Source organism: Schistocerca cancellata, chromosome 11, assembly GCF_023864275.1.
Source record: "Schistocerca cancellata isolate TAMUIC-IGC-003103 chromosome 11, iqSchCanc2.1, whole genome shotgun sequence".
In the NCBI taxonomy this organism is placed as follows: Eukaryota; Metazoa; Arthropoda; class Insecta; order Orthoptera; family Acrididae; genus Schistocerca; species Schistocerca cancellata.
The window spans coordinates 18,317,033-18,331,320 of NC_064636.1; the positions used below are offsets into that span (position 1 = coordinate 18,317,033).

General features: G+C 40.8%; 1 protein-coding gene across 1 annotated transcript in view; it reads right to left on the reverse strand.

Moving 5' to 3' along the window:
* Positions 1–14,288, reverse strand: part of LOC126108833 (uncharacterized) — a 255,944-nt gene that overhangs the window by 215,172 nt on the left and 26,484 nt on the right. Inside the window, exons 5-6 of the mRNA XM_049914197.1 lie at positions 6,012–6,158; positions 2,093–2,338 (exon numbers count right to left, since the gene is read on the reverse strand). Coding sequence (XP_049770154.1) covers positions 2,093–2,338; positions 6,012–6,158 — 393 coding nt within the window. The remainder of the gene's footprint in view (positions 1–2,092; positions 2,339–6,011; positions 6,159–14,288) is intronic.

The window sequence follows — 14,288 nt, forward strand, 5'->3', positions numbered from 1 at the left end:
AGTTTTAAACAAAACACCCAGCCCATACTGTTAACATATGCACTACCATGCAGACATGATAAAAAAGTAACGCGAATTTTTTTTCACCTTCAGGAATTTTTATTTATTCATTATCAACTTTGACCCATTCAAACAAACCCCTCTCAGATACAATACACTTGTGCCAGCACTTTTTCCAATCTCAGAAGCAGTTCTGGAACCCACTGTTAGTAATCACGTTGAGCTGCTTCAGCGATTCTGTTTTATCTCATCAATGCTGGCCAAATTATGACAGTTCTCTGTAGCCTCGAGAGTAGAAAGAAGTCACGAGGAACCGTGTCCAGCAAATAGGGTGGCTCAGGTGACATAGTGGCCTTTTTTTTTTTTTTTTTTTTTTTTGTCAAAAAGAAATCGCGAACAATTTTTGAGGTGTGAGCAGGAGAATTATCGTTATTACATTTCCATAAGCACTTTTACCACAACTCTGCCATTTTCTTTGGATCGCTTCACACGAATGGCATTTAACTTTCTTACTGACGGTATGACAATGATGCAAGAAACTATTATGCACTATCCCACTGTAGTGGAAGAAAACAGTGAGAAGAACCTGCGTATGTGGTCGAACTTGTTAATTTTTCTTTTTTTTGCAGAAAGAAATCACAAACAATTTTTGAGCAGGAGCAGGAGAATTATCATTATTACATTTCCACGAGCAGTTTTACCACAACTCTGCCATTTTCTTTGGATCGCTTCATGCGAATGGCATTTAACTTTCTTATTGACGGTATGACAATGATGTAAGAAACTGTGATGCACTATCCCGCTGTAATGGAAGAAAACAGTGAGAAGAACCTGCATATGTGGTCGAACTTGTTGAATTTTTTACGGTTCTGGCCCTTGGGGAAGTTCCTACAGGGAGGAGTGGGCCTCGGTTTCAATGTCATACCCGTATACCCACGTTTTGTCGCTTGTTATACCCTCCATTAGAAGTTATGGAGCACTGTCAACTTCAGTCCGTAATACACAAACGATGTCTACATGACACCGTTTATGGTCAAAATTCAACAATTTCAGAACAAATTTTGCTGCTACATGTATTGTGCCCATAATATTGAAAAAAATTGCTCGGCACAAGACAAAGAATATGCCGACATCATCGGTAACTGTCCTCACGGTGATCAGCCAATTTTCCACAAACATTTTCATTACTTCTTCCACATACTCTCATACTAGTGCGGTCTTTGTCTTCAACATCTTCTCGACCATCTTTGAAAAGTTTATACCACTCGCAAACTCTCACCTTACTCGAAGCAGATTCGCCAAAAGCCACAGTCAATATTTCGAATGCAGTGCTGTGTTTTATTCTATTTTTCAAGCAAAATTCAATGCACATTCTTTGATCTGTCTTTTTTTAAATTACAAACTTGCCTGGCACTTGAAAACATGTATAATCTTTCTGGCTGTCAACTTTACACTAAATGTTTGAAATAGCTGAAAACGTAAACATACATCAGGACCATGTGAAGCAACAAGATGGAAAAAACTTCCTGGTAGATTAAAACTGTGTGCTGGACCGAGACTCGAACTCGGGACCTTTGCCTTTCGCAGGCAAGTGCTCTACCAACTGAGCTACCCAAGCACAACTCACGCCCCGTACTCTCAGCTTTACTTCTGCCAGTACCTCGTCTCCTACCTTCAAAACTTAACAGAAGCTCTCCTGCGAAAATGCAAAGGCAAAGGCAAAGGCCCCGAGTTCGAGTCTTGGTCTAGTACACAGTTTTAACCTGCCAGGAAGTTTCATATCAGTGCACACTCCGCTGCAGAGTGAAAATCTCATTCAAGATGGAAAAAGTTTGTAAATCGGATGTATAAAGCCCACAAAATTAAAAAATTTCCATTATATTTTGATCACACCTCATATGTTCAGTGCAATACACTTACAAAGATAAATGGATGTAATAAATCAAACAAAAAACCTGCAATCACAGCCTCCTTACAGCAAAATTCCTAGGTTCAGGGGGCAGTTTTGACTACCTCCAGATGCATACAATACCTAGGTATCCCAAGTGAGACGAACAGAATGCACGAGTCGACTAGCGGCCCGGCCACTCACCGGCTCTCGCAGTACAAGCAGGCGTAGCGGTGGGAGTCGGAGTTGCCGGCAGCGCCCACAGCTGCACGCCGTCGGACCGGAAACTTGCGGGCAGATATCGGCATCAGCTGCTGTCGCACTTTTTTCGCCAGCTCCGTGTTGTACACACGTCGCCACCGGCCCGTCGACGACCCTCCCGACGCGGAGGTGGGCGCAGGGCGGTGCGTCGTCTGCTCCTGCAGCTGGCTCGGCGTCTGTCGGTTGAGGCTGGGGAGGTGGGTAAAGTCACTGCAATTCCGACTCCACTGACAGCTCTCTACCACAGTTTACACTTACACGAAATGTACAAATATATCTACATCCCGTTCAGAAAATACCCAATTTTACAGCACAGTCATTGATAATGATTCTCATTTAATCTTAATCATTCGCCTGCAAACCATTCGTCACGAATGCTGGCACATTCCAGTACTAAAATGACATTTTTATATTCGTCAAATGCTGCTGCATTAATTTCAGTTTCTTGTCAAACCAGTCCCACACAGTACAACTTGACAAATGTGTTGTGACGCAAGGCTGACAGTCTGGAAAAAGTAGTACTGCGGTGACAAAGTTATCTATAATGTAACTCAAGGTCTAGGTTAGACTGGCAAAAATTATTTGGTTGCGAGCTGGCAAGACCACCGACTGTCAGTGCAAGGAAACAGTTATGGCAATTGGCTATTTTAGTAGTGATTTTGATTGTGTGCTACATGCTACCAAAACAATTTTTATTGCTACTCAAATATTCTGATCCTTAGAATTGTTAAGAGCCAAAGTAGCTTTCACTTAAATGTTCTGTCGATGTCAACAAATCATCATCTTTTTTCTGGCCTTATCACATACCTTCACAATGTTGTCATGTTAATCTGTATCTGGAAATGATGTACCCCATGTGCCTACGTGAATTTGTTATCCTGAGTCAAAGTGTGAAAAAATTTTCAAAATGTTTCCGAAAAATTGTGCAGCTGAGGCAGGACGTGGGTACCGGCCTGGCATTCACCTAGTCAGATGTCGCACACTGTCTATAAAACCACATCCAGACTGACCAGCACACTACACCTCATTGTCAGTCCACAAGACGGTTTCAATCTGAGGCTGGTAAGCCATCTCGAATCTAGGAAGCAGCTCGCTTATGCACAGGGATATTGAGGGGATCTGCTGATGCTTAGGAGTATATAATTAAAAGTGGGAGTTGGTGCACTTTTCCGATAGCAGGGAAAGTAGAAAGAAAGCTGCAAGGATAATTCTTAAAACTGCAAGGATTGATATATAGTCATTGAACTTATGAGAACCACTTTGTCTCCAGCAACTTTTACATTAAGTCAGGGTCACTAATATTCACATTACTACATGTGACACATTATTTCCATCGACAAAACGCTTCGTCCAAAGCTACAGAAAATAGTTACATATATGCTAATGTTGACAATAATCAACACAGTTTTACTAAAAATTTAAGTAATTCTCACAGCACAATAGGATCATATTGTACAGAGAGAAGTGTTGTTATTAATGCAAAATGGCCAGCACATGTGTAAACAACTCCTCTCTCTAGCTACGGATGAAACATTTTTTTCGTTAATACTCACACCACACCTATCGATCGCAGATGCGTACCAAACCTTACGACATACAGCAATCCCGAACTAAAAATCCGATGTGCTTGAAATAACTAAAACTTGGCTAGGGGACCCACATAGCAACAACCTATTCAAGGGCCATACAGAGGAATCCTTCCCAGAAACCCAGAATCCTAAACCCCTCACCTGGTTCAGATTCACTGATGACGTCTTTGCGATCTGGATCAAGGGTGACGACCTCTGTCCACATTCCTCCAGAACCTCAACAACTTCTCCCCCATTTGCATCACTTGGTCCTACTCAACCCAACAGGTCACCTCCCAAGATGTTAACCTCCACCTCAGAGATGGCTACATCAGTACCTCCGTCCATATCAAACCTACTAACCACCAGCAGCACCTCCACTTCGACAGCTGCCACCCATTCCATACCGAGAAGTCCATTCCGTACAGCCTACCCACCCGTGGTCGTCGCATCTGCAGTGACGAGCAGTCCCTCTCTAAATATACCGAGCGTCTCACCGAAGCCTTCAATGACCGTAATTACCCTCCCAACACTGTACAAAAACAAGTCTCTCGTGCCTTATCCTTTCAGTCTCCCACCACCTCCCGAAGTCCCACAGTCTGGCCACAGAGGAGCATTCCCCTCGTAACTCAGTACCGTCCGGGACTGGAACAACTGAATTACATTCTCCGCCAGGGTTTCGATTACCTCTCGTCGTGCACTGAAATGAGGAATGTCCTGTCAACTATCCTTCTCCCACCCTCCCACAGTGGTTTTCCCCCACTCACTGACCCTAAACAATATACTCTTCCATCCTTACACAACCTCTGCTCCGAACACCTTACCTCATGGCTCATAGCCCTGTAACGGGCCTCGATGCAAGATTTGTCCCATACATCCTCCCACCACCACCACCACCACCACCACCACCACCACCACCACCTACTCCAGTCTGGTCACTAACATCGCCTATCCCATCAAAGGCAGGGCTACCCGTGGAACCAGCCATGTGACCTACAAGCTAATCTGTAACCACTGTGCTGCGTTCTACGTAGGCATGAGAACCAACAAGCTGCCTTACCGCATGAATGGCCACTGACAAATTATGACCAAGAAACAAGTGGGCCACCCAGTAGCTGAATACACTGCCAAAAATGACATCCTTCATTTTAATGACTGCTTCACAGCCTGTGGCATCTGGATCCTATCCATCAACACCAGGTTTTCTGAATTGTGCAGGTAGGAACTTAACTTGCAATACATCATACATTCCCGTAACCCTCCTGGTCTCAACCTTCGTTAGTCACTGTCCTCACCCATCCAGCTCCTTTCCTGTTCCCATTCCAGCACTACACAGCCCTCATTCCAGCATCACATTGTCATTTTATTTCTCTCCTTTTCCGCCACTCCCCCCCCCCCCCCCAAAAAAAAAAAAAAATCCCTCCTGGACAGTCCGTCTAACCTGAGGCACTTCACTGTCAGCCACCCCCACCATACTATCCCTCCCCCTCCACACCCCCGCCCAGTCACCACTCCCATCATGCATTGGTGCTGCTGCACACAGTGTGGTTTCAGTTGCCTGAGAATGCAGACTGCAGACAATTTCAGTTGTCAGAATATGAAGAAATGCCCTGCAAATGTATATAACATAATAATTTCAGTCCAAATTTAATAGAAACAAACTGCACGAAAGAGGCCTTCGTATTCATCCACTTTTAATGTTTCCAGCTATTTGTTATGGAAATCATGCACATTGTGTTTTCAGGTGCTAACAACATCAAAATTGGACAATGGACCAATGGTGACAAGCCCTCTTTACAGGTGAACCGTACTTCGGTTTGCAGTCATATTCGAGAAGAGTGTTCGTCAGGAGGTGACCGAGTTGACACAGAAAGGCTTAGGAAGATACAGGAAATCCACCAATTTCATGGAACTTTGCTGTTGGAAGGAAAAATTGTGAGGGAGACAAAGATATGAATATAGTAAGCAGATTCAGAAGGATGTAGGTTGTAGGTTGTAGTAGGTACTCAGAGATGAAGAGGATTGCACAGGATAGAGTAGCATGGAGAGCTGCATCAAACCAGTCTTAGGGCCAAAGATCACAACAACAAACATACATTAAATAGCTCTCCTATGATTTATCAATTAAGAGAAAAATAGTTTGTTCCTTAGACAATTTTGAAGTATGTACTTATCCGATATATAACACACATTATGCATCTACTGTAACAAATTTACAAGACTCGAACCACACAGCTGGTTGTGTACGCACCAGAGAAGTGTGTACACACAGAATGATGCACTGCTCCACCTACCCCGGGCTGAGTCCTCTCTCCAGCCGGTTGTTGAGGGCTCGGTCGAGGAGCCCTCCGAGAGCTGTCGAGATCTGCGTCTTCAGCCCCGCCGACCGGTCGCTGCGGCCCAGCTGTTCCGTCGACGTGGCAGAGCCTGCTGTCGTCGTGCTGCAACACGGCAAGACCGACACTGGAGCGAGTCGCGACGGCATAATTCTGCCGTGGAGTACACTAGACCTGTCAGAATACAACGAGGTGACAAACGTCACGGGATACCTCCTAATATCCTTTTTCCCGACACAGTGGAGCAACACGACGTGGCACAAACTCGACAAGTCGTCGGAAGCCCCTACAGAAATACTTAAATGTGCTGCCTTTACGACAGTCCGTAATTGCGAAATGTTGCCGGTGCAGGATTATGTGGAGGAATTGATCTCTTGATTATGTCCCATACATTTTTGATGGGATTAATGTCAGGAATGTGGGTAGCCAAATCATTCATTCAATCTGTCCAGAAAGTTCCACAAACCAGTCACAAACAGTTGTGGCACAGTGACATGCCTCATCATTTTTTGAGAACACTGTGACAAAGCAAGCTGGGACATTTTCACTTCCCCTCGTTTTGCCATCTGCCTCCTTAAAAGCCATTTTTTTCATTTTGGAACTAATTACCATTAACATAAGTAAGTTTTAATCTGCATTTTCATAAAAGAAAAACGATGGCCTTCAGACCTAATTTTGTGCTTAGTTTTAGGTATGTAATTGATTTTCTAATTTATTTCGACTATGCCTAGTTCGTATCTTTTGTTATAGGGTGAAATAGGTGATCGTTTCGTAACTTAAATTCTATTGTTGATGTATAAACAAACATAAATTCTGTACTAATCATAAGCATTTGGAGGAACAACTAACAGTAATCTTAAAGTATCTATTTGGCTCTATCTGAAAACATGTTAGCAAAGCCAGCTCTTAATTAATTTCAAAGTAATTAACAGTTTTGTCAAAAGTATTATTTGCGTAACTATATTTGTTAATTTCATGACTTAAACAAATAATTCGGTGTAACCCTCGTAGTAGAAGAAACTGTTAAAAAGACGGAATTTTTCAATGTATTCAGTTAATTTAACGAGTTAAGATTTAATTGCAATTTCTGTAAATTTAACTTCGAACAATGCGTAGTTTCGGCCCCTATTATTGTGAGGATGTATAAGGGCCGGATTTTTGGTCACGAGTCAGTCAGTTCACGGCCAAGTTTCAGATGAGAAACCTGCGCTGGCTAGAATGACAACAATGCTTCAATGTAACTGTGAAATAAGTGTTAAACAATTAGGCCGTGTGTAAAGACCAATGACAGTGACTGCTCCATATGTACCTGATTATTCTTCAAGAGCTGTGGACTTTTTGGTTACGTTTTTACTGCTCGTAGATGTTCAACAGGAAACTATTGTAGCAGTATGTGGATGTTCACCTGCAACCTATTAATGAGGCTTATCAAAAGTTAAACAATAGTCCACTGGCCATATATAACTGTGTATTATTGGAGGGTTGTAAACGGTGAAAGTAAAAGACTGAAATGAACTTGTGTACCTGTCGGCTACATCATTCAAAATATCCAGTAGATAGTAGACACCCCCTAGTTTTTCAGCCAGTATGTCGACACTGAGGACAACAAATGAAGAAACAAAGCAGGCGAGCATCGTCACAACACGAAATACATGAATGGTTGCAAATGGTATCCGAGTAGCTGAACATAACCATTTCCAGTCAATGGTCGGTACAGTTGGACCACAGGCCCCAGCCCATTCCCTGTCCACCTTGCACAGTCCCTTGTTGACAACTTGGATCCACGGCTTCATGCGGTCTGTGCTACATTTGAACCTCACCATCAGATTTTACCAACTGAAATCAGGTCTCCTCTGATCAGGTCACCCAGTCACCACTCCCACCGTGCACTGGTGTTGTTGCTACTCATAATATTGTTACTTCTGTCGCACTCATCCATATGCTGCTCTACTCAAAATTTATGAATGTCTATGTTCTTACATTTACTTCTCAGAGTACTTCCCTTCTGAATATTTTGATGCAATAAAAACAGCTGGCATGTCACATTAACTGACATAAAACTGAGTGAAAATAAAATTTCTTCCAATTGCTGAGAAGTTTTAATGAACAGCTGTTTGTACTGGTGCAGTACGCCAGAATTGTGTGAAGAGTTTTCTCAGTGACTTGTGGGATGTTGAGCCAAGTTGTCAATTCAATGTTACGCAGAACACATTGACGAATAGACAAGAGCTACGAAATGCTGAGAGAACGTGCATATCACAGGGTATCAAAGAGCATAGCAGGGTCCGGAAGTCACACAGTGCTACAAACGGCAGCAAAACCCTTACAGTACTGCACAGTCTGGTTGAACACCACACAGGGAGAATGCAACTCGACGTACCCGTTGAAGACAGCCGTGTCAGGCATCGAAATATGTTGCAGAAAAAAGAAATCGACAACTCGGCTGGACACCTGAAAGCACACTGACTACTTGACAAATATTGGGCACAACACAGAGTACCAGAGGAACAGATACTATCCTTTCTTGCACTCACTGAAAAAGGGAGGAAAGGAAAATTAAAGAGCTATTTTGCTGCTGCATGCAGCGCTGTCAAAAATTCTAATCCTGAGGTAAAGGCAAACAACAGAAACCATCTCGCTAGAACTGCAAACTGACTTTTTTCAAGGAAAGTTGCACACAAATAAAAATAACTAATGCGAACATTCTAAATAATAAAATCTAGAGTGTTAAAGAGAATTTCAATTGGATGCAATAACACACTTGAAAATGTTAATATAGGAAAATTATGCTTTGTTCTGTAAAACAAACATCTTCCAGTAAACCAGATCAGGAACAGCAAGTGCCCAATATGAGGATTTAAACAAAGAAAGGAATTGCATATGGCAAGGATGCTTGCATTCTCCAAATTCTAATTTGTATGTGCATAAGACAAAAATTGTCCGCATAACTCTTCTTGCATTGTTCATACTGACCACTGTCCTCTTATTTTACTACTATGCTGTTATGGTCCTGATATGCATGTTTTTTCCTAATTCCCCTATTTGTCTTCCTTCTGTAGTAGATAAACCGCGTGTGCTCCACTACAAGTTTGCACCAAACAGGAACAACGAGCTGTGATCATGTTTCTGTGGTCAGAAAGTGCATCGGGGGACGCAATCCGTCAAAGAGTTTTGGCACAACTTGGGAACAGTGTCTCGCTGCAACAGAGTGTCTACGATTGGATTGCAAAATTGTTCACACAATTGTTATGCCAGGCGACCGTACACAGCCACGAATGACACCGAGTGCATACGTGAGACATTCTGGTACGAGCAACTACTGACAGAGTGGCAATTTGCCTGCAAATCGGTCACAGTTTTGCATACGAAATCATTCAAGTCCTTGCAAAACAGGTCCCAAAACAATTCGCAGAGCTGCACGAATGAACACGCTCGAACACCTGCCAAATACGTTTGGATCACTACGGTTTAGATTAGATTAGATTAGATTTACTTTCATTCCAATTGATCCGTAGCGAGGAGGTCCTCCAGGATGTGGAACATGTCAGAAAAACAACAATACATGACAAATATTTACAACTAAAACAAATAAGCTAATGTAGCATTCCACAGGTCCCAAGTGGAATGATCGTCATTTTTTAATGAACACTAAGAGTCATTTTACAAATACTAATGCACTGAATTTAAAAACAAAACAGTTTTTTATTTATTTATAAGATAATAAACATGTAATACAACTACTGTAATACTTATTTACAATGAACACATTACTGCACTGAAATGGTGCAGAAGTTAGATTACACACACACACACACACACACACACACACACACACACACACACACACACACACACACACACAAATTTTCAGTGAACACATTACTGCACTGAAATTGTGCAGAAGTTATGTTGTACTTATATACAAATCAGTTGGTTTTACTAAGAAATTCATCAATGGAGTAGAAGGAGTTGGGCACCAATACATCCTTTAGGCTTCTCTTAAACTGAATTTCATTGGTTGTTAAGCTTTTTATGGCTGCTGGCAAGTTATTGAAAATGTGTGTTCCTGAATAATGCACACCTTTTTGTACAAGACTAAGTGACTTTAAATCCTTGTGAAGATTATTCTTATTTCTAGTATTGATTCCATGAATTGAGCTGTTGGTTTGAAAAAGTGATATATTTTTAATGACAAATTTCATTAAGGAATAAATATATTGGGAAGCTGTAGTTAGTATCCCTAGTTCCCTAAACAGGCTTCTGCAGGATGTTCTTGAGTTCACACCACATATAATTCTTACTGCACGTTTTTGTGCCCGGAAAACTTTAGCTTGGCTTGATGAATTACCCCAAAAAATAATCCCATATGACATTATGGAATGAAAGTAAGCATAGTATGCCAGCTTTTTCATTTTTATATCCCCTATGTCTGACAAAATTCGCATTGCAAACAGAGATTTGTTAAGACGCTTCAGCAATTCTGTGGCGTGCTCCTCCCAGTTGAATTTATTATCAAGCTGTAATCCCAAGAATTTAACACTGTCCACTTCTTCTATCTTCTTGTCATCGTATGTTAGACATATACTCTTGGGACACCCCTTACAAGTTCTGAACTGCATGTAGTGTGTTTTTTCAAAGTTTAGTGACAAAGAATTGACTAGGAACCAGTGATTAATGTCCACAAATATTTTATTGGCTGGTCTTTCTAAGACTACACTTGATTTGCTATTTATTGCAATGTTTGTATCACCAGCAAACAAAACAAACTTGGCATCTGGTAATGTTACTGATGAAAGGTCATTGATATACACAAGAAAAAGTAAGGGCCCCAAAATGGAACCTTGTGGGACCCCACATGTAATTAGTTCCCATTTGGATGATGCCTGATAGCTTGATACATGTCTCTTTCCTAATAACACCCTTTATTTCCTGCCAGAGATATAAGATTTGAACCATTTTGCAGCATTTCCTGTTACACTATAATATTCTAGTTTACTTAGAAGGATATTGTGATTTACACAGTCAAATGCCTTTGACAGATCACAAAATATACCAGTTGCCTGCAATTTTTTGTCTAATGAATTAAGTACATTTTCACTGTAAGTGTAGATAGCCTTCTCAATATCAGAACCTTTTAGAAATCCAAACTGTGACTTTGACAGTATGTTATTTGAGATAAGATGGTTATAAAGACGACTGTACATTACTTTTTCGAAAATTTTTGAGAATGCTGGCAACAGTGAAATTGGACGGAAATTTGATGCTATTTCTTTATCTCCCTTCTTAAACAGTGGCTTAACTTCAGCATATTTCAGCCATTCAGGAAATATTCCACTGATAAACGACTGGTTACACAGATAGCTTAATATGTTACTTAGCTCAGAATCACATTCTTTAATTAACTTTGTTGATATTTCATCATACCCACTAGATGTTTTTGATTTTAAAGATTTTATGATGGACATTATTTCTGTTGGGGTAGTGAGGGTCAAATTCATATTATGGAAGTTACTTGAAATGTCTGGTCTAAGGTAATCCATAGCAGCATCTACTGAACCTGACAACCCCATCTTTTCAGTAACAGTTATAAAATGTTTGTTAAAAAGTTCTGCAACACTATACACATCTGTCACCAATGTATCATTTACTCTTAATGCTATTTGTTCCTCTTCATGTCTGGTTCTACCGGTCTCCTCCTTCACTATATCCCATATTGTCTTTATTTTGTTATCTGATATGACTATCTTTTCCTTGTAATATATTTGCTTTGACATCCGTATTACAGTCTTTAATATTTTGCAGTATTTCTTATAATGTGCTATAGCATCAACATTGGAAATGTTTCGGATTGACAGGTACAGTTTTCTTTTTGTTTTACAAGATACCCCTATTCCTCGAGTAATCCATGGCTTCTTTGTAAACTTTGCTCTAACCTTGGTAAGTTTTGGGGGAAAGCATTGTTCGAATAAGGTAAGCACTTTATTAGCAAAAATGTTATATTTTTCATTCATGCCATGAGCACTGTAAACATCAGTCCAGCGAATGTCTCTGAGGAGTGTCCTAAAATAATCAATTTTTGGCTTACTGATTACCCTCTTGAGCTCAGATTTAACAGATTTTATATCCTGTTCAGTATTAACATTTAACAGAAGGAACTGCATGTCTGAGAGGCCATTGACTATTGATTTTGTAATATAATTTTGTTCATTTGACTTTTCTATAAAGATATTATCAATGGCTATTTGTGAGCAAGTGGCTATCCTAGTGGGGAACTTTACTGTGGGAATTAAGTTGAATGATAGTGTTACTAGCTCAAATAAGTTCTTATTGGGAGAGTCTTTAAGGAAATCTACATTGAAATCACCAGCAACCACTATTTCCTTGCTTTTGGTTGTTAAATGGGCCAGTACAGCTTCAAGGTGGTTTACAAACAGATTAAAGTTACCTGCAGGTGCTCGATATACACTTAATATTATGAAAGATTTTTTTGAAAATCTAATTCTGTTGCACATGCTTCCATATGCTGTTCTAGGCAAAATTTATGAATGTCTGTTCTTAAATTTATGACAGTTCCTGATGAATGTGGCAACTCCTCCTTTCTCCATTTCTGATCTACAAAAGTGAGATGCTAACCTAAACCCTGTAACACTTAAAAGTTCTATACCAGTGGTCACATGATGTTCAGAGAGGCAGATTATGTCAGCTGGGTTTGAAGACTCTAATTCATCTATGCAGATAGTTAATTCATTAATTTTATTTCTCAGTCCTCGAATATTTTGATGCAATAAAGATAGCTGACATTTCATATTGACTGAGTTAAAATTGGGTGGAGTTAAAATATTTGCTGACAGTTGAAAATTCTTAACCAATGGCTGTTTGTGCTGATGTAATAAGCTGGAATTATGTTTTTTGATTTCTTTCTCAAACTGAAGGTTTGTCTCAGTTCTAACCTCTCTTAAAATTTGCTTTCTTTCTGTCCTCCCTACCCTAAAAAAGGGTCTTTTCTGAATCCTATAACCACTGGTATTTTACCACTCATGACAGTGCCTCCCCCCTTTAACTTTCCTGCTATTTCCCCAGCCAATTTACCCTTCCCCTTCCTGTTGAGGTGAAGGCCATGCCTAGTGTAATCCCACCTACTGAGAGAATCAACATGAACCACACCAATGTGTGACCCCGCACCTGACATGAGCAGCCGTTCCAGCTCCAAATTAACTCTCTTGACAGAAGAGTTCAAATGAGGTCGGTCATGGCGCCCAAGAACAGATACAAACTCAACACTAGTATGCTTCGATGCTGATGCAATCTTCGTCAGGTCACACTCTATACTGTACCCAGGATCTCTGTCAATACTGTTACCTGCCCCACCCACTATAACCACGGTGTCTTCCTTAGTGAAATCTTTGCAAAGTGATCCTAAATCCTCTGTCACCTGCTCCAGAGCAGCACTAGGTTTAAAAAAATTGGTGACCTGGTATTCTGATCCTAGTTCATCCTGCAAAAGTTGGCCAACACCTCTTCCATGGGAACTACCTAACAACAACACTTTCTTTCTCTTTACTGATTTCCCTACATTCTTACTTTTCAATTTGTTGCTGAAAGTTTGTTGTGCCCTGTCTACACCTGCAACTGCTTGAGGCTCACCAGCTTCTAACTGAAGCAACAGGTCAAATCTATTTTCCACATTCACCATAAAGCTGTCAGACAAAGTTCTAGGCCTGTTCCTCCTGTTGCCTGTTGCCATTTCCCACCTCTCTTTACCCTTCTCCCTCCTTAACCTGTCAAGATCTCCCCTGGCCTTGTCTAATTCAGCCTGAAGGGCGGCAATTTTCCCCTCCTGTTCTAGTATCTTCCTATCTCTACTACAAATCCTACAAAACCACTGATGAGTCTCATTTACTTCCCCTATTCCCATGCCACTACAGTCACCCACATGGAAAAAACTACAGCACCCATCACACCAAAGCCCCGACCTAACAATTCTACGGCAAGTCAAGCACTTTTCACTCATGATAAACGTAATAGTTTATTAAGAATAAATCAATTAAATTACAGATAAACACGAAAATATGGTTACACAAATTTGGCCTATATGCAACTGTGTGTAAACAAAAACAAAAGTGCAAAGTTTTTAAAACAACAAGTTAAACTTTACGCTACTTTCCGGAAATGCTAGTTAAATAATGAAGAGGTATGCTAAGTTAAATTGCTGGAGAGAGCGGTAATGCACGTAAC